At 39.0% G+C, this 20,892-nt stretch overlaps 1 protein-coding gene across 1 annotated transcript in view; it reads left to right on the top strand.

Moving 5' to 3' along the window:
* LOC134647837 (dynein axonemal heavy chain 7-like) overlaps positions 1-18,136 on the top strand; it is a 33,681-nt gene extending 15,545 nt beyond the window's left edge. Inside the window, exons 31-72 of the mRNA XM_063502165.1 lie at positions 38-220; positions 589-720; positions 909-1,022; positions 1,094-1,201; positions 1,370-1,567; positions 1,657-1,780; positions 2,033-2,208; positions 2,291-2,442; positions 2,544-2,691; positions 2,766-2,978; positions 3,080-3,252; positions 3,676-3,817; positions 4,022-4,135; positions 4,461-4,571; positions 5,999-6,187; positions 6,470-6,699; positions 6,785-7,010; positions 7,432-7,614; positions 7,954-8,179; positions 8,292-8,437; positions 8,508-8,703; positions 8,806-8,876; positions 8,965-9,122; positions 9,200-9,353; positions 9,435-9,568; positions 9,643-9,916; positions 10,102-10,243; positions 10,461-10,639; positions 10,881-11,044; positions 11,321-11,462; positions 13,116-13,182; positions 13,273-13,418; positions 13,778-13,930; positions 14,001-14,130; positions 14,339-14,580; positions 14,787-14,943; positions 15,091-15,257; positions 16,766-17,003; positions 17,076-17,227; positions 17,323-17,460; positions 17,556-17,699; positions 17,929-18,136. Coding sequence (XP_063358235.1) covers positions 38-220; positions 589-720; positions 909-1,022; positions 1,094-1,201; positions 1,370-1,567; positions 1,657-1,780; positions 2,033-2,208; positions 2,291-2,442; positions 2,544-2,691; positions 2,766-2,978; positions 3,080-3,252; positions 3,676-3,817; positions 4,022-4,135; positions 4,461-4,571; positions 5,999-6,187; positions 6,470-6,699; positions 6,785-7,010; positions 7,432-7,614; positions 7,954-8,179; positions 8,292-8,437; positions 8,508-8,703; positions 8,806-8,876; positions 8,965-9,122; positions 9,200-9,353; positions 9,435-9,568; positions 9,643-9,916; positions 10,102-10,243; positions 10,461-10,639; positions 10,881-11,044; positions 11,321-11,462; positions 13,116-13,182; positions 13,273-13,418; positions 13,778-13,930; positions 14,001-14,130; positions 14,339-14,580; positions 14,787-14,943; positions 15,091-15,257; positions 16,766-17,003; positions 17,076-17,227; positions 17,323-17,460; positions 17,556-17,699; positions 17,929-18,135 — 6,843 coding nt within the window. The 3' untranslated portion in view covers position 18,136. The remainder of the gene's footprint in view (positions 1-37; positions 221-588; positions 721-908; positions 1,023-1,093; positions 1,202-1,369; positions 1,568-1,656; positions 1,781-2,032; positions 2,209-2,290; positions 2,443-2,543; positions 2,692-2,765; positions 2,979-3,079; positions 3,253-3,675; positions 3,818-4,021; positions 4,136-4,460; positions 4,572-5,998; positions 6,188-6,469; positions 6,700-6,784; positions 7,011-7,431; positions 7,615-7,953; positions 8,180-8,291; positions 8,438-8,507; positions 8,704-8,805; positions 8,877-8,964; positions 9,123-9,199; positions 9,354-9,434; positions 9,569-9,642; positions 9,917-10,101; positions 10,244-10,460; positions 10,640-10,880; positions 11,045-11,320; positions 11,463-13,115; positions 13,183-13,272; positions 13,419-13,777; positions 13,931-14,000; positions 14,131-14,338; positions 14,581-14,786; positions 14,944-15,090; positions 15,258-16,765; positions 17,004-17,075; positions 17,228-17,322; positions 17,461-17,555; positions 17,700-17,928) is intronic.
* Positions 18,137-20,892: the final 2,756 nt, after the last annotated feature.

Here is a 20,892-nt window from a genome sequence, read left to right as displayed (position 1 = left end):
TTGCTGTAATATACCCCAAAATCTTATTTGTTATTAGGTTTCCCGTTGCGGTATGATTTACTTAGAGCCGAAAGGCCTGGGGTGGCATTGCCTGCTGGAGTCGTGGCTCAACACCCTGCCGCCCGCCCTGCACAGCGTCAATCGCAATCTCATCAGGACGCTATTCAAACGGTTCATGCCGCCTTTACTGTGGCTAGTTGAGTTATCAGGGCAAACTAAGGTATTTTTAAATTTAAGGACAACCGTTCAGAAAATGCCGACTATTTTTATTAGTTGTCGTCTTGTTGGAAAGATGCACTACTGCCTTAAGTGTAAGGCCTGAGTGGACGCTCGAGTTGGGCGTGTAGCGGGGCGGGGCGTGCGGCGTGCATGTTAAACAAATGTAAGCGTATAGTAGCGGCCTTAGTGCACGCTGCTCAAATTACTTTCGAGCCCGACGCCACGCTGCACGCCCCGCCGAACGCTCCGCTTCGAGCGTCCACTCAGGCCTTTCACTAAAACAAGATTAAAGGTGCCAACTATTAGTAGAGTGCAGCTACTTTACCTTATGTCATTAAAATAGAGTGTTTATCCATTTTTAAATTACAGCAAATGTATGTAACATCACGAAGCAATTTGGTTAACTCGTGTATGAATATATATGACACATTTATGGACGATTTTTATAATGAAAAATATATAGATTCAGTATCTGATCTTGATGTGAGAGCACAATTAGAGGTAAATACCGTTTTGTAATATAACGTTTAACAAACTTATGTAATAAAAGTCCTAAGGACTGATTTCGTTTCTATTCGCTGATTACTTACTTACACACAGACCGCTGTTATTGTTGTTTAGGTACTTTAATTAATCGTTAATGCGACTAGAATACCTACGACTAGATAAACACAAATTTAAACTTTCAGGGCATCTTCTTCTTTTCCTGCATCTGGTCTATAGGAGCAACGTTGGAAGCTAGTAGCCGTCCTAAATTCGATATGATTTTTAGAGGATTACTCGACAAAGAATTTCCAGAAATGGTAATAACCATTGTTGGATAACTTAATTTTAAATTATTATCGGTGTCTTGAGGTTTTCTTGTTCTTTGCAGATCCTTGAAGCTTTGAAATGTCCGAAGGTTATCCATAAACCAGAAAAGCAATACATAGTTACTATTCCAGCGACAGGGACTGTGTATGAATTTCGTTATATTAAGGAGGTAACTAAAATATGTACAATAGTATATTATATATACCTACGTATCTTTATATAAGTCGGTAATGATTTAATTTTACAAAACTAGTTATAACCACTTCAGTTTACTAGCTGGCTACCTAGCATGTCACAAGTAGTAGAATAATATTTAAAAATAAAACATATGTTCCAGGGAAAAGGTAAGTGGAAACCTTGGCAAGACGACGTAATCTCCGCGCCTCCAATCAGTAAGGATACTCCGCCAAATCAGATACTGGTGACTACCTTGGACAGTGTCACGTATCTGGCTTTATTCAAGCTCCTGGTCACGCATCATAAAGCAGTCATGATGGTTGGCCCAACTGGAACTGGGAAATCATCCTACATCATTGTAAGCCAACAATATGCACTTATTGTACGAGGATTTGTTGTGAAATATAAGAATTTAAAATGTATTTGTAATTAATTAAATATTTTTAGGATTATTTGATTAAGAGAGTTGACACGAAGGTATTTAAAGCACTTATAATGGCATTCTCTGCTCAAACTAACTGCAATCAAACGCAGGATATAATTATGGGAAAGCTTGACAAAAGAAGAAAAGGTATATTTTTCATCTACCTATATATTTATATTTAGCTAGTATTTCTCGAAAGCATTAACTTGTGACGTTGGCTGCCGAGAATTTTATATAAGTTTTTTTTCCGTTAGAACGTCGAAGCTTGGCAGTGAAAGTTCTAAAGTTTAACTTGTTTAAGTCTAGTCTCCTTCATAACATATAAGGAGTATGCTAGGCTAGTGCAATTCAGACAAGAGAGGTTTAAGAATTTTATTGAAAGTGACGTATATTTTGCAGGCTATTTCGGTCCCCCAGTAGGATGCTATTCTGTCGTATTTGTAGACGACGTGAGCATGCCGCAGGCAGAGACTTACGGCGCTCAACCTCCTATAGAGGTTTTACGACAGGGCATAGATTTGGGGTTGTGGTATGATCGCAAGACTAATGTCGCTATGCGTTTAATAGATGTCCAGGTCAGTTGATAACACGTTTCATATTATCATATTACGTTTTTAAAATACACTATTTCTTATATGTAGATAATTCACATTTCAGTTTATGTGTGCAATGGGAAAACCAACACCTGGAGCAAAACTGATTACTCCGAGGTTTTCTCGTCACTTTAACTTCCTGTGCATTGATGAATTTGATGATGAAACACTTAGAGTAATCTTCAACAAGATAATGGCATGGCATCTGGATACAAGGTGATTTCGTCAGGAATTTATCAGATTCTACATAAGCTGAGCTATAAGAAACCTACATATCTTTACATAAATCAATAACACATAATGTTTTATTATTTTAGAGGATTCACAAGAGACTTTGAGCCATGTATCGAAGAGGTAGTCAACGGCACTTTAGAAGTTTATAAACAATGCCGATTGAATTTGCTGCCCACGCCATCCAAGTCTCATTACACCTTCAACTTGCGTGACTTCTCTAGGGTTATTCTGGTAAAGCCTAAATATTAATTGCTTGGCAATCTTTCGCTAACAACTATTTATAATAAACTTATTTTTTTAAATAGGGTGTACTCTTGTCTAAACCGGACGTAACCCCGGATACTCAAAGTATTAAGCGCTTATGGGTACATGAGTGTTTGCGAGTCTTCTCGGATCGTCTCGTAGAAGATTCGGACCGGCGATGGATGGTTAAATGTTTACGAGCTGCTACAGAGGAGTATCTCAACGAAAACTTCGATAAAATGCTCTCGAGGCTTTTAGACGGACCGAAAGATACGGTAAACTCTTTGAAAATTATTATGCACCTACGAAAAAGTGATCAATTGTATTAAATTATATGTATACTCTTATATATGTAATTGTTTAATTATGTCCACAGATAACCGACCGACATCTTCGGAATCTAATTTACTGTAATTTTGCAAACCCGAAAGTGGATACACGTTTCTACATGGAGACAACCGACATGGAACATTTGAATGCGACCGTGGACGCTTTCCTCGCGGAATTTAACGCTATGTCCAAGAAACCAATGAATCTTGTATTATTCAGGTTCGTATACAATTAAAGTTGGTAGGTATGTGTACGATACTTAACGACATCGAGACGTTTTTACAAGCATTTGTTTAACTTGTCCTGTTAGTATGTATGTTAGTTAGTGTGGGTCAAATCATGGAAGCTAAATTAGACCCACTTCCCGATTTCCGACTGAGCTGAAATTTTGCATACATCCATATGTAAATCCGATGACAATGCAATATTATGATGTCATGGAGCTGATCTGATGATGGAGAGAGATGGCCTTGAGAACTCTGTGATAAAACAATTCAAACTAATTGTGTTCGGGGTTATTCGATTGAAAAGTTGTGGAAAAAAAAGTACAGTCAGCCGCCATAAAAGGTAGTACAAAAATTATTTTTTTGCCGAAAACTTATTTAAGTCATAGTTCGTTTAACGATTACATTCACATCCCAGGTTCGCTATAGAGCATGTATCGCGCATATGCCGCGTGCTGGCTCAGCCGGCGTCGCACGCGCTGCTGGTGGGGCTCGGTGGCTCAGGCCGCCAGTCTCTCACGCGCCTTGCGGCCAGCATCAACGAGTACGATCTATTTCAGGTACGTTACCATCATTTATTTATACATTTTACTTAATAATCCTAAAAGTCATTAGTCAACAGCACATTTTGAAAATGCATTTTGAAAATTTGAACATTATTCTTGGCTATAACTATATCAGCAAAGCTTTAATTTGGATACAATTAGGGTGGACAAAGGTTTTGATTGGTCAACTAATAAGTGTATACATATTTTAAATTTTAGGTAGAAATGAGTCGTACATACGGAAAGAACGAATGGCGAGAAGATTTGAAGTCTTTGTTGAGAAAGTCAAGTACTCCCGACTTATGTATGGTGTTTCTATTCATTGAATCTCAGGTAAGAGTTAGACATTCTTGTTTAAGTAAATAATTAAACAAGCAGAAAAATAACAACTATATTTTTTTGGAAATATCGCCTAGATACGTTTCAAGTGCTTAGGTCACATCCCGGCTTTCCATCAAATCCACAATTTATACAATTCAAAGATACAATACAAACATCCAATACTTAGTAGGTACTTAGACAGGCTGCTAAAATACTACTATTATAATAGCTAATAAGAGTAATAAGTAATAACCAAGAGACTTTCCCGAACCCTATATTTTGATTTCCCTTAGTAGGGTAAAATACTAATCATTAATTTATTTCTTGGTGAAAAAAGATTAAAGAAGAAGGATTTTTGGAAGACGTAAATAACATGCTGAACTCTGGAGAGGTGCCAAATATTTTTGGTGCTGATGAAAAAGCAGAACTGTGTGAAAAGATAAGAGTCGTAAGTACAAGTTAGCTATGTGTGAGCTCAAATCAGATAGCGTCGTTATAACATTTATTTTTAACCGACTTCCAAATCTAAAAGGAGGAGGTTATCAATTCGGTTGTATGTTTTTTTTTTTTTTTTATGTTTGTTACTCCATATCTCCGTCATTACTGGACCGATTTTGAAAATTATTTTTTTGATTGTATGTATATGCATACAGATTGGTCCCGTTTTTGTCAAAACCCAGTTCTGATGATGGGATCCATGAGGAATCGAGGGAACTCCTCAAATCTTAAAGGCACACATATAGTGATTTTTGTATTTTTATCAACAAATCAAGCATATACATTCAAAAAAGTGACATTTGATGAAGTGGAACTGCTGATGATGATCAGAACGGAACTCTTCAACGATGCATAGCACACGTCTGACGATTTGTCCTCTTCGTTATGTTTGTTAAGCAAGTTAAGTTTTTAAGCTACATTTTTGTCAAGCTCGAGTGCTGATGATGGGATCCATGAGGAATCGAGGGAACTCCTCAAATCTTAAAGGCATGCGTATAGAGACTTTTGTATTTTCATCAACAAATCAAGCATATACATAAAAAAAGTGACATTTGATGAAGTGGAACTGCTGATGATGATCAGAACAGAACTCTTCAACGACGCATAGTTCACGTTTGGCGATTTGTCCTCTTCGTTATGTTTGTTAAGCAAGTTAAGTTTTTAAGCCACAATTTTGTCAAGCTCGAGTTCTGATGATGGGATCCACGAGGAATCGAGGGAACTCCTCCAATCTTAAAGGCATGCGTATAGAGATTTTTGTATTTTCATCAGAAAATCGAGCATTTTCATTAAAAACTGTCGCATTTGATGAAGTGGAACTGCTGATGATGATCATAACGGAACTCTTCAACGACGCATAGCTCGCATTTGGCGATTTGTCCTTTTCGTTATGTTTGTTAAGCAAGTTAGGTTTTTAGGCACATTTATGTCAATCTCAAGTCCTGAACATGGTATCCATGAGGAATCGAGGGAACTTCTCAAATCTTAAAGGCATCCGTATAGAATTTTATATATTTTCATCAGAAAATCAAGCATTTACATTAAAAACTGTGGCATTTGATGAAGTGGAACTGCTGATGATGATCAGAACAGAACTCCTCAACGACGCATAGTAAACGTGTTGTGATTTTCAATTTCGATTTTGACTTGGATTGGGCCCCGGACTCCGGACTCGGGCCCGTACTCGGACTCGGACCCAGACCCGGACCTTGACCCGGAAAACCACTATGATACCTAAACTAAATCAACCACTATGATTACCATAAAATGTATACATATTACCAAATAAAGTATAAGCACCGTTAAGTGGGTTAGGCTAGTAGTTAGAGAAGTCGGTTTTTTTCTATTAAAGATTATATAAATTTGTAATCTTGGTAGATTGACAGACAAAGGGACAGGTCGTTGCAAACGGATGGTAGCCCGACAGCGCTGTACACGTACTTCGTATCGATCGTGCGAGATCAGCTGCACATCGTGCTGGCCATGTCGCCCGCCGGCACTTCACTGCGCACACGCATTCGCAAGTTTCCCGCGCTTGTCAACTGCTGCACCATTGACTGGTTCATGGTATGTATAAGGTTCCGTCAAAATTAGAGCTTTGGCGTAGGTATTTTAGCACTTTCCTAATGTGTGTATTTCACAATATTTAACACATTCAGTGCCGAAACCCCGACTATCGGGTATTTTATGATTTCGTTCCCAAGCCAAACGACCCGATAGTCGGGATCGTGGTACTACAGCTTTATATGACGAATTTTTTGTGGCCTGACGCAGATGTCTTGTTTGGCTGGGTGGCAATTAATGTGTTAAATTGTTTACAAGAACAAACCAAAATGCTCTTTTTTAAAGGAATGGCCGCCGGACGCCTTGCTAGCGGTAGCAACAAGATTCTTAAGAGACGTAGAACTGACAGACTTGGAACGTCACACCGCCATCAAGTTGTGTCAGGTGTTCCACACTGACACGCAAGAGCTAACACGCGCCTTTCTGCTGCGGCTCAAGCGCTACAACTACGTTACACCAACTGCCTACCTCGAGCTCATCAATATGTTCAAATCGTTGCTGGGTAAGAAACGGACGTAAGTATTAGAAACAAATACCTAAATTAGCTATTCGTCTACAAAGTTATATAAATGGAAGAAATGCTCTCTCTTAAACCAACAGGGAATTACTTACGGGTGAGAAGAGATATTTGACTGGATTGGATCAACTTGCCGTAGCTGCCAAGTCGGTCGCAGCGTTACAAAAAGCCTTAGAAGTGCTTCAGCCGAAATTGGCAGCTGGTGCTGCAGCTGTAGCAGTGACCACCGCGAAAGTGGAGATGGAGAAGGAAGGTGTAGCCGTAGTGGAGGCCGAAGTGTTAAAAGACCAGGCTGCTGCTGAGGAGCAGGTATGAGTATGACACATGAGGAAGAAACATATAATAACATTAATAACTCACATCAGAATTTAATTCTGACCATTCATACTTAAATTTCTTGTCGTTATCTAGTTTCTTGGTTTTTGTTATATTACCTTTTAGTATGTGTGTTGTTGTGGTCTAAAATGGTGGACTAACGTCGAAAGGGCCGTATATAAAAAACATATGACTTAAAATTCAGCCAGAGGGCCTACCGCGAACCACGTTCGACATGTTGCCTCCCTGTCACACTTACGCACGAATTTACAAGTGCCATAGAGAGGCAACACGTCGAACGTGGTTCGCGGTAGGCCCTCAGGATCCTTATCAAACAATAATCAAAGGTTTAATTCGATTCAAGTATCATTAAGCTTACCTTTATCCTGATTTTCACAACTGATCTAATATTTAGGCAGCTGAAGCTCAAGCCATTAAAGAAGAATGCGACGCAGATCTGGCGGAAGCCATGCCGATTCTCAACTCTGCTTTAGCAGCGCTTGATACTCTTACACCACAAGATATCACCTTTATTAAAACCATGAAAAGTCCGCCTAAAGGCATCAAGCTCGTCATGGAAGCTATTTGTATTTTAAAGGTAATACAAGTTCATGCATTACCGGGTTTAACTATACAAAATAAAGTATACCTGATATGTACTTAACTTATGTAAGTAATAAAGCAGCTGTCTGTTTTGGAATACTGAATTAAGTATGAATATATGTTATGTTAAATTCTTGTTGTTTATGTAATGTAAGGCTTAAATATAATAATAATTTACTTTTTAATGCCTCCTAACAGGACGATCCGGTAAGTAAACTATTCTTCTCAGTTAGAGTACTTTCAGCTACATTTATAATTTTTTTGATGTTGACTATTCAAGTATATATATGATTCCAAAGAAAAATACGGGCTTTAATACAAGAAACTTATCTAGGAAATGAAACCTGATAAGATACCCAACCCGTCGGGCGTCGGAACGATAGAAGACTACTGGGGCCCGTCGAAGAAACTGCTGAACGACATCAAGTTCCTGGAGGGTCTGCAGAACTACGACAAGGACAACATCCCGCCCGCTGTAATGGCCAAGCTCATGAAGACGGTCATGCAGGACGAGGGGTTTGTGCCAGAGAAGATCCGAGCCGTCTCCGTCGCTGCCGAGGGTACACATACTTACTCATTAAACACATATTGAATGAATGTAATATAATCCTGAACACTACATGAAAGCAATTGATAATAATGAATAGTTGTGAAAAACGTGTTGCATTATAGGCATGTGTAAGTGGGTGATTGCCATGACGAAGTACGACAAAGTCGCAAAGGTGGTTGCGCCAAAAAAACAGAGGCTCGCCGCCGCCCAGGCTGTCTACGACAAGGCCATGGCTGCCCTCGCTGTCAAACAGGCTCAGCTCAGAGAGGTACATCAACAAAAACTCATTTTAATCTTCTTTGAAAACGACACGAACTCATGACACAATTGATTCCCAGGTCCAACTCAAACTAGCAAAATTAGAGGATGCCTTAGCGGAACAAAATCGCCAGCAAAAGTTTCTCGATGACGAGGTGATGGACTGTAGTAACAAGTTGAAGCGAGCCGAAATGCTCATCTCAGGATTAGGAGGAGAGAAGACTAGGTGGACGCAGATAGCTAAAACTTTGCGGGAAACGTACAATTCTTTAACTGGTATATAATAAAATGATACAAATATATATAGTTTAGTTTTAATCATAACTTTGATAAAATGTTATAAATGTTATAATACTTATAATGATAAATTGGTTTTAGGTGACATTTTAATTGCTGCTGGTATTATCGCCTATCTTGGACCATTTACTGCTGCTTTTCGAATTGATCAAGTATGTTATTTATATGTATAAGAAGTTTTATTAGTTACAAGTACAACTTTTAAGAACAACATATGTATTACCTATACGTATTTTACAGATAAAGAAATGGGCTCAGGCATGTCACAGTTGCGGTATGGTGTGCACCCTAAATTACAGCCTGACTAAAACTCTGGGCGAACCAGTCACAATACAACAGTGGAATATAGACGGACTGCCAGCCGACGACTTCAGTGTTGAAAGTGCTATCATTTTAATGTTAGTTTGGTGACATGATTAATTATTTAAAAAAATTGATATGATGTCTTTCTCTAACTTTTAATTTGTATTTTCAGGACTGCTCGTCGCTGGCCTCTCATGATCGACCCCCAAGGTCAAGCAAATCGCTGGATCAAAAACATGGAAAAGCCTAACAACTTAAATGTAGTGAGAATGACGCAGGCGGATCTTGGTCGAGTTTTAGAAAATGCTGTGCAATTCGGACAGCCGGTATCATGTCAACCCTTTTTGATTTTATGAAATGCATAGAATTAGAGTTATCATTAATTGTATATTATATTTATATCACAGGTGCTATTGGAAAATGTACTAGAAGAACTAGATCCAATGTTGGAGCCTTTACTCCAGCAGCAAACATTTCGTCAGGGTGGAGCACTCTGCATAAAAATAGGTGATACTATTGTGGAATACAGCAAGGACTTCAAGTAAGGGCGTTATAACTATAATAATAACTTATACATTTCAGAGCAGTGTATTTTATAATTGTTTATTTTTGTAGACTCTACATAAGCACAAAGTTAGCAAACCCTCACTATTTACCCGAAGTGGGCGTGCGTGTGACCTTAGTCAATTTTATGTTGGCTAAAGATGGTCTTGAAGCCCAACTGTTAGCTCGCGTAGTGGCGAAAGAAAGGCCAGATTTACAACAGGCCAAATCAGATTTGACAACACAAGGTGCCGAACACAGGAGGCTTTTGCAGGAGATTGAAAGGAAAATCCTTAATGTATTGTCCACGTCAGAGCATCTCTTAGAAGACGAGGAAGCAGTACAGGTAAAGTTATAAATCCCCTTTAAAGAATTTATTTTTTTCAGTGCAATTCTCGTCAGATTTTTTTTTAATTCATCCGAATCTCTGCATGCATAACGAAGTCTATATATCAATAGCACGCATGAATAAGTACACAAACATTTTCATATATGTATACCTAATAAATATTAAACTGTTTTGACTTACAGATATTAAACTCTGCTAAAGATACATCAAATGAAATTAAAGAAAAACAAGAGGTGGCCATGGTCACCGAGAAAGCAATTGATACCGCTCGAGATGATTACGTACCCATCGCTGTCCACTCTACTAATTTGTTTTTCCTTATTGGTAAGTAGTTGGTCAAACCAATTTGTCAGTCATTAAGAACCAGGAAAATTATACTCATCCTTTTCTTTTGGGTGCTAGTACACTGTAAGACAAAGATGATTCTCTCTGTCTATGTTTGAAATGAGACAGTCCTTTGACAAACTATAATTGATTTGTATTATATGCTATTGATGTAATACATATTTATATAATAACGAAAACATATTTTATTTTGCAGCATCCTTAGCAAATATCGATCCGATGTATCAGTATTCTTTGGGGTGGTTTGAAGCTCTCTTCACTGCTGCCATAAATAATACAGAAAAGGTTGATGATATCCCACAGCGACTGGGAATATTGCGCGCTTACTTTACATACTCGCTGTACGCTAACATCTGCAGAAGTTTGTTTGAAAAGGTTTATTCAGAAATATACTAAAAATAATAACACGATTAGGTATGACATAGTAGTACAACAGGTGGAGCTCACGTCCGTAGTTCCTATTCGTTCAAACATAGTAGAGATTTTTAATATATTTGAATGGAAATCAAATCAATCTGTATCATATTCCATAAACCTGAATATCTGAACAGTAGTTCCTTGCCTTTACGTATAATATAAGAAAACAATGGTTAAGTTCGTTATTTTCCTCTCCTAGGACAAACTAGTGTTCTCCTTATTGCTGACGATCACCATAATGGTGGCCGAGGGCGAGCTAGAGCAGAGCCACGTGTTGTTCCTGCTGGCCGGCGCCCAGCCGAGGCACGTGCCGCCCAACCCTGTCCAGTTCCTCGGCCCTCAGGCCTGGACTGAATTTGTCGGGTAATCATTACAAAAGGATTATTCGAAAATGATTTAGAATAGAATAGAATAGAATAGAAATAATTTTATTCGTGAGCACAAACACAAAATAGAAACAGATGTAACAGAGATATAACAAGCGATAACAAGAGATATAACAGAGAATAAAAGGATAAAGTGCCACGAAATGGTCTCATCTCAGCATGTTGCTGGCGACTTCCAGCGCTGATTTACATTCATTAATAACATTAGCAGCAGCTCAACTAACCTAGAACTAAACTACAATATGAATTACAGATTGAATGAATTCGACCGATTTCATGGCTTATTGGACCATTTCATGGCTAATATAGGTGTATGGAAGGACTATTGCGACCTAGAGGACCCGCAAGACAACCCTCTGCCAGCGCCGTGGGATAAGAAATGTACTCCCTTTGAGGTTGTTTTTTTTTATTAAAATAAAATATCATTCTAAAACTAATGCTGCACTGTTGGATCTAAGCACAGACCAACCCCTATAGACCGACCTTATAGGACGACTCGCGGTCATCGCCCGTATGGTGTATAGGTCAAATATAAGATTGTTCGCGCACCGCTCCGATCAGTTGCGCCCAAGGTTACGACCTGTTAGCAGTATGCACGAGTCTAAGAAAATAAATCGTAAACTATTGAATTCATTGGGAAATCATGGGATATTGCAGCGTAAAATGGTGTGGCAAGTCATCTAAGACTTCTACTTACGAAACAGATGGAATAACATCCCACAGGAAAGTCAAATTCATTATTTCATTGAATAATGTTTCTTGTCCGCGGGGTTCATTTTATACTGGTCAGTAAGCAGAGGCGAAGTATGTCCGTCCCTTTTCGTCAACTTGAAAATGCAATGCGCTATCCCTTTCCCTTTCGGCTAGTGATGTGACGATGATGGTTTCGTCAGTTGCGGAAACTTCGTGCTTCGTCATACCGTATTGTACCATTTTAGACATAATATAGGTAATATGTTGTGTAAGTTTTTTTAGAATCCTCTAGGCCAACGGAGCAGTTAGGCCGCGTGTCACGAGATGGACCTGATGATGAACTTCAAAGAAGTGCGAGGGAACGCGGTGTTGGTTTATGATAGACATATGTTGTATGGGTTTTTTAGAATCCTCTAGGTGAGCAGTTAGGTCTCATGTCACGAGATGGACCTGATTTTATTTATTATTTTTATTTATTTTATTTTTTACACGAGATGGACCTGATGATGAACTTCAAAGAAGCGCGAGGGAACTCGGTGTTGGTTTGTGATAAACATATGTTGTATGAGTTTTTTAGAATCCTCTAGGTGAGCAGTTAGGGTCTCATGTCACGAGACGGACCTGATGATGAACTTCTAGAAGTGCGAGGGAACTCGGTGTTGGTTTGTAATAGACATATGTTGTATGGGTTTTTTAGAACCCTCTAGGTGAGCAGTTAGGTCTCATGTCACGAGATGGACCTGATGATGAACTTCAAAGAAGTGCGAGAGAACTCGGAGTTGATTTTTAATAGGCATATGTTATTGGTCCATTTGAATATGTTTTCAATACAACCTTCTATGACCTTAATAAAACGGACAAAAGAAAATAATTGTACCTATGAGATTTTGGCGACACTTTTTTCTCGTATCGAAAGAGATTGCGATTCTGAGTGGAAATAATATAAAAATTATAAACTTTAAAATTCAAGTTCTGAGTACTTTAAACAGAAATGCCCTAATATGTTAATTAAAAATTTCAGGTACATTGTTAAATTAGTTAATGAAATATTAAATTAATCAATATAATTATTAAGTAAGTTTACTCTAAGTATACTAAATTGGCATTAAATTGGTAACAATTTTACCACAATAAATTTCGGTATCACTGGTAGCAGTACCCACTACCTGTAATGAACATGTCCCATCCCTATGCGTACACGTGTTAGCGCGCCATGTTTGGGACGACCAATCGCAACGCCGTGAGCACCCCTCCCGCACCTCACAGTTTGGTGATTTGCGTTGGGAACAAAATGGCCAATATTAGGTTTCTATAGGCGGTGTTCTGTGGATCTAAGTGATCGTTTCTACTTTCAGAAAATGATGATCCTGCGTTGCCTTCGTCTAGACATGATGACACCAGCCGTTCAAGACTTCGTGCAAAGTATAAAATAATACATTTGTTTTTATTAAATTTACGTTACTAAATACTTATGTCATATCATAATTTATACTCGTTAACTTTCATTTTTAGATAAAATGGGTCGTAAATTTGTTGAGCCTCCACTTTTCGATTTACAATCTTCGTATTCGGATTCTCATTGCTGCATACCTCTTCTATTTGTGTTAACTCCTGGATCGGATCCCATGGGCACTCTGCTTAAATTTGCCGATGATCAGGTAATTTCAGTAACAATGCAAGTACATCCAACTAGGGAACTAATTAAATTATTTTTACAAACAATATTGTATAGCAACTATATTCATAAACGCAATATTTCACCTACAAAAACGCAATTTTCTTGTTTTGTCCATACTACAAGATGGGCTCCCAGAGACCTTGACGTCACGTTCCCTTATCGTTTTGTTTAGGGCGTTTCGCGAGTGAAGTGCGACTGTCGGTTTTTGTCCCATATAGACATTTGATCCTAAAAACAAACTCGATCGATTGATACCATAAATGAAAATTAGTCATGTAGCCTATTGACATAAATAACGATAAAGTCGATGGAGTATTTATGATTAATTTATTTTGTAAGGGATTTGGAGCCTCCCGTCTTTTCTCTCTATCGCTGGGCCAAGGCCAAGGCCCTATAGCTGTCAAGCTTATAGAAGAAGGCGTCCGAAGTGGTACTTGGGTGGTGTTGCAGAATTGTCATCTAGCCAAAAGTTGGATGCCAATGCTTGAAAAGGTATTTGTATAAAGATGGTGAACGCAACGCGCCTATGCGAATTTGTCTGGACATAAGTTCTTTTTTACAGATTTGTGAAGGTCTTAAACCGGACACTACCCACCCGGATTTTAGGCTTTGGCTGACCTCGTACCCTGCTGACCACTTCCCTGTCTACGTGCTACAAAATGGAGTAAAAATGACCAATGAACCACCACAAGGTTAGAAAATACAAATGAAAACCTTTTCCCACCCAAAACATTGCAAATGATTTGAAAAACCTATGCAGAAAAAAATGCCTACCACTTTGGATAGGCTGTTTAGTTGTTTATGTATAGTATATATGAACTTTGATGCTAAGAACATATTTGCTAAGTTCTATTTCATCGCTGTTTTAGTTTAGCCCTTCGTGTTTGAATGTACTTACAGGATTAAGAGCAAATATCGCTCGGTCGTACCAGAGTGATCCGATCAATAATCCAGAGTGGTTCGAAGGCAACAAACAGCCGGTGTTCTTCAAGAAGCTGCTGTTCGCGTTGTGCTTCTTCCACGCGGTGGTTCAGGAGCGGCGGCAGTTCGGCCCGCTGGGCTGGAACATCCGCTACGAGTTCAACGAGACCGATCTTAGCATCAGTATCACACAGCTTAACATGTTTCTCAATGAATATAAAGTGAGAAAACTTCTTCCTCTTTTTAGCTTTCTTATTTTTTTGTGGACACAGTTATCTTTTAGTGATCCATATAATTTTGTATAACCTAGCTTGCTCTCACGTTGCATGGAATGTATTGAGCTGAGCTAATTTATTATCAATTAGGTACTTAGATATTTTAGAAAATTATATTAACGACTTTATAGAACCCTTGCTTATAATGCTAGGACGTACAATTCGTGGCTCTGCGCTACCTGACGGGCGAGTGCAACTATGGCGGCCGTGTCACGGACGACTGGGATCGCCGCTGCCTCAACACCATCCTCTTTAAGTTTTACAACCCCAAAGCTATCTACGATAAGAAGTACAACATTGACTCAACAGGTGAGAAAAAATACACTAGGTATCACATCACATCCCTTTTCTGGCACATTCAGAGTTCTTTCAAAGCCGTTAATTCGATCCGTAAAAATTTAAGTTGATGTACTGCCATAAAATGATTATCATTACTGTTAAATTCTTTGAATACAGGCACCTACTATATCCCGGAACTGAAGGAGCATAGCGAGTTTATTGCGTACGCGCGCTCTCTGCCGGTGGCTACGCCGCCTGGCGTCTTCGGCTTCCATCCCAACGCGGACATCACCAAACACTTCCAGGAGGCCAACGAACTGCTTGGCACGGCCGTTAAGACACAGGTACAGGGCTGTACTCGTGCGCTGTAGATATTGTGGTCAATAAATTAGTCTAATTATTTTTCATAATTATGATTTACATGAAATCACATGGCAATATCTAAGGCATGTTCCCGGTACTGATTTTCTATACAAAATCAGTCCCGGAACCAAGAATTCCCGGTTCTCGCCATACAAATTCAGTACCGGGAGCATTCCCTAGCACTGTCGATATTATTGAGATTAAGTACTTACAGGTCGACTCACGAAAGCTGGCATGAATGAAATACACGAAACTTTTATTGTACTTATGTCGGTATACCGTCAGACTCAGAGTCACCATTTTATTGGTTAATGTGATACACACGTAGATATTACATTCGTGCCAGCTTTTGTGAATCAACCTGTAGTTAGTAAAATGATAACTTAGTCCATCTACAACATTTACTTTCTTGAATTTACTAGTCCATTACATTAGGTAAATTTAGATATTTTAGTGTTGAATGTAATTCTTTTGTGTTTCTTTCATTCACTTGTCGGCATGCTCAAAATAGGATCGTCTGGTAAGTAACATTTTTAATCTTTGTTCTTTGTGAAATTGTTAGTACATTTAATATTATGATCAATAAATGTAAGATTTTACGTTTCCCTTCTTGCGCTCATCTAGGATTTGTTTAGAAAATTTGTGGTAAGTAATAATACATTTTTTTTTATCAAGCAGATATGTCTGTAAGCGATACTACAATTTTTTTTTAACCTCTTAAATCCCACGGCTCATATATGAGCCGCAACGCTTATGGTGACGTCACATTGTGGGAATTGACAGGTAGGAACAACTATAATATAAAATTTCAAGCAAAAATGATACAAATAATAATATAAATCAGCAACATGCTAATTTATTTGCACTACAATTTCGATGTTATACTCGGATCTACACGATATTTTTTTTGGTTGTTTTTTTGCCGAAAACCTTGTGGTGGACTAGCCTAACGAGATAAGAGAAACAAGCTAGTTCCACATTAATTATATATTGTCAAATAACGGCACACAAGAGTCACAAGCACAAAGGAAAGAAGTAAGAGTACAAAGCACAGCACAGTATAGTTGAAGAGATAGTCAGAGTAAGCACAGAAGATAGGAAAAGCACATAAAGAAAGTTTACATAAAAAGGCAAAAACTATAAGCGTATTCGGCGCGCACGCAAACCGAATATAAAGCAAGCGAGTCGGCGCGTAAGCATTAACCGTTAGCTCGGGCGGCGCGAGCGCATGCGTCCAACCTCGAGAGTGGTAATGTGCCGACTGGCACAAGTGGCTGGGATTTCCGAGCGCGCACGAATGCGCGCTCGGGCCGCCGATCTACGGCGAAGCAAACCGAGCGATAGGGCAAGTACTCGCTACTCGTACGCTGCGCTCGCGTCGCGCGGAGACGCAACGGCATTTGAATATTAAGTGTCTTAATATTATTTATAAAAATACTAATAATTAAAACACCTGTCGCCACAACCTAAATTGGTAATTTGCTTGTAGGACACAATGGCAGGAGGAGGTGGCGGCGAAACACCGGAGGAGCAAGCCATGGCCATCGCAGAAGACGTGCTGGCGCGATTACCTGCTAAGATTCTATCAGGCCCGTCCCATGAAGGCGACCTCAAGCCGGCCGAGATGTCGCCCATGTCCATCGTGGTCATCCAGGAGGCGGCGCGCTTCGAGCGCCTTGTCAACATCGTCCGGACTAGCTCACGAGCTGTCATCGGCGCTGTGCAAGGTACTACATCTAAGCTTATACATTTATGAATCTGTTTGATGAGACCCATTAATGCAATGCACTATATGATAGGGGTCAGTGTGTTAACGGACGCAACGGAAGAGGTGCTGACGAGCATGGTGCGCGGCCGTATACCTGCATTATGGGCCGGCAAGAGCTACCCGTCGCTAAAGCCGTTTGCAGCTTACGTCAACGATCTTTTGGCCCGGCTTGAATTCTTACAGGTGATGTTTTGTTATTACGCTAAGTAATTTTAATATGATTCCAATTTTTATATTTAAAGTTACCATGGAAAGTATATTTATTTCACTTTGTGCAGCACTGGCACGCGAACGGGCCGCCGGTGGTGTTCTGGCTGTCGGGATTCTACTTCCCGCAGGCGTTCCTCACCGCCGCGCAGCAGAGCTACGCGCGCAAGTACAAGATACCCATCGACCAGCTCGCCTACCACTATGAGGTGCTCATTATAAAACGCAACCAAATTTAGATGCAATTAATATTTTAGATTGCCTTTCTCTGTTTTGTTTATATAACTTTATTTTCCACGTGTAGGTGCAACGTGTATTGGAGCTGGAAGAACCACCGGTAGAAGGGGTGTACATCAAAGGGCTCTTTATGGAAGGTGCCCGCTGGAACAGGGAGTCCTATTACATCGATGAGTCGTACCCCAAAGTCCTCTACGACACCTTCCCGCCGGTAATAATGTTGGCATTTACAGTTACTTTAAAAAAACTGCCAGGTAAAATGCTTTGTCGCATTTTAATAGTTTTCCACTTTCATAAAAAATCTGTCATTTATACAACGATATGATGGAATCCACGAAAAATTGATGAACCTTCTCATACAATGACACCACTAGACCTGTGACATTATATATAGTATGTGTACTGTATAGTTTGTATACCTTTCTTTGGTTTGGTGTTAGGTGTGGCTGATCCCTATGAAGACAGTGGATCTCCCCGTAGCGGAGTTCTACAACTGCCCGCTGTACAAGACGGGCGAGCGGCGCGGCGTGCTGTCCACCACGGGCCACTCCACCAACTACATCCTGTTCATGCGGCTGCCCGGCTGCAAGCCGCCCGACCACTGGATCATGCGCGGCGTTGCGCTTCTTACGCAACTGCACTTCTAGGTGAAGTCGAGACTAATGCATGAAATCGTGGCGACGAGTGGAACAAACTGCAATAGGTACTTATTAGGTTCTTTTGATTCATTTTCTAAACGCTGAACATCTTCGTGTACACATTAGAACTATATAGAACGTTAATAGGTATATATTGCTGCTGCTCATGTTACGTGACTTCACCTTACAGCGAATTTTAGTACTTACGCAGTTTAGTGACGATATTTTATGATAATAAAATCAAACACAATGGGCCCGATTCGGATTTTGAAATCTGATCTGAATTTGATCTGTTAAATATCTTTTAGACATCGCCAAGATACGATAACGATATGTTTAAGATCTAACCTGTCAAATTTGACATTTGCGCGATTCTGGAGATACTCTTGAACGATTTCCACAAGATATGGCTTAGAGATGCAATTCACATCTAATAGATATCTAACTCTATCTAACGTAAAAGTGACATTGGTTGCTCGAATTGCGCTGCAAAAGAGAACTAGTTGAAATCTAAACTATAACGTATCTAGAATGGATCTAGTACGTGTCGTCTCTTGTGAATATCTTGAAGTTCGAATACGGCAGAATGTCTTCTTTTTACCTATATAGACTCAAACTAAATTGGTACGTTATATTTTTGCGACCTTCCTATTTATTGTACTCTACTTTATCTTGCTTAATTTTATCTCATAACGCAAGATATGTTTTAACAATTACAAAAATACTGTAATAACTAAGATTGACGTCTTGCCAGTGATCCTGCGATTCCTACCTGGGGTCGCCCATCAGAGGGAGGCACAAAAATACCGCTGACGCATAGAGGAGGCACATTAAAAATGCACTACTGCTTGGAACCAAATGACATTAGTTTTTTATACGCGAGATACCGAAGTGTATATTTGTATAATGCGATTTTGGCCTTCTTTTCGGCAATTATTTTTGGCTAAGTCATGATTAAAAAAAATTTAAAGACATGCTTGAGGCTAGTAGTCATAATTGAGATTGGATCATTAATCATTAATTCCATTTTATATGATTACTCAAACATAAACGTTTATCCTGGTTAGAGGACGTTCTATCCGTAACAGTAAGAAAATCCGAAATTAAAATGAACATGGGGCGGCATTATTTATGTTACCTATTGATTTTTAATAATCTCGCTGCGAAAAACATGCACATTAATTTATATGTTAGGTTTCATGATTGAATGTGAACAAGAGTACTTACTTACCTGGACTACTAGAACTAGACTGAATCAGCGGATACCTACATATATAATTGCTTTTCTACCTACCTAGTCGTTAAAACTAGTCTTCAATTTTATTGTTATTTTATTTAGATTATAGGTACTTATGAGATTAATTGTTATTTATTCTTCGTTTTAATATGTACGGTCTTAAGATTTTTGTTTACCCTCAATAAACACATTTTAACAATTTATATCTGTTTTGTTTATCATTATCACGTCAAAAATATCATGTTCAGTGATATTGTCGTCTTATGAGAAATAAATTAAATTGTCAGACCACGAGAAAAAAATCTCTGATAAGGTAACTCTATAAATAATCCAATATTACTGTCTAAAAATGTAACATTTATTACAACACCAACGTAAGTAAATTCCATTTTTTACATCTATTTATTTTATTTGGGAAGGAGGCAAAAAAGTAAATCATAATATGTAGTTACATGTGTTAAAATTGTAAGTCTTATAAACACTACTCTGTTTGCGTTGGGGGTTAAAAGTGTTTCTTCTTCCCGCCCCGCCTCACGATAATCTCTACTTGCCAAGTAAAGACCGGTTGAATAGAGCTTAAGCACCCAGTAGCCTATTTAAAGCGCGTGGTGACCCTAGACGACAATGGCGCGCAACAATAGCCCCGGAATTAATTCATCCCCACGTGAACTATTGCTCTGAGACAATGGGTTCATTTGCTACACGTTACTGATCACTGCTTATTGTTATTGCTGTCACCTTCTGGCACTGGCGATACATAGTAATCTCATGGTGTTTGATGTAGGGATATAAATTAACCAACATAGGTGGCAGGAACTGTTAAGTCTATGTTTGGCTTAATTAGCGGCTGGTAATGATATTGTTTACTAGACCAGAGATAACGTTTTTGGGGTGGGTATGATTGTAAATTTATTCTTTCTTCAAAACCTTTGGGAGTTCAAACAACTTACATGATGTTTGACTTATTAAGTCGTTAGAATTATGATTATCGACGACGGGTCTGGCCTAGTGGGTAGTGAACCTGCCTATGAAGCCGATGGTCCCGGGTTCGAATCCCGGTAAAGGCATATATTTGTGTGATGAACACAGATATTTGTTCCTGAGTCATGGGTGTTTTCTATGTATAGTATGTAGTATTTATCTATATACATATGTATATTGTCGTCTAGTACCCATAGTACAAGCTTTGCTTAGTTTGGAGCTAAGATATAGGCTTGGATTTGTGAAAGATTGTCCCCAAATATTATTTCATTATTTATTTATTTGTACACAATTTATACACAGTTATTAGTGAAACACAATCTGAAACTACAGAAAATCTTAGGTGTTATGTTCACAATCTAACAACAGGAAGCTTGACTGGGGAAGATTTTCTCAAAATTTATTTGGCGAGTCGTAAACTTGAGCGAACTCATCGGAACAAGTACATGAGGTGATTCCCCGCTGAGTTTTTATTGCTATGCGATCTGTTCGCGCGAGTTCTTTCAAAACCTATTTATTTCGCGATGAAGAATATTAGTTTTTCGTGG

The sequence above is a fragment of the Cydia amplana genome, chromosome 5 (genome assembly GCF_948474715.1).
Source record: "Cydia amplana chromosome 5, ilCydAmpl1.1, whole genome shotgun sequence".
NCBI classification, from domain to species: Eukaryota; Metazoa; Arthropoda; class Insecta; order Lepidoptera; family Tortricidae; genus Cydia; species Cydia amplana.
The sequence above is the reverse complement of the archived record's forward strand: the minus strand, read 5'-3'. Positions and strand labels throughout refer to the sequence as shown.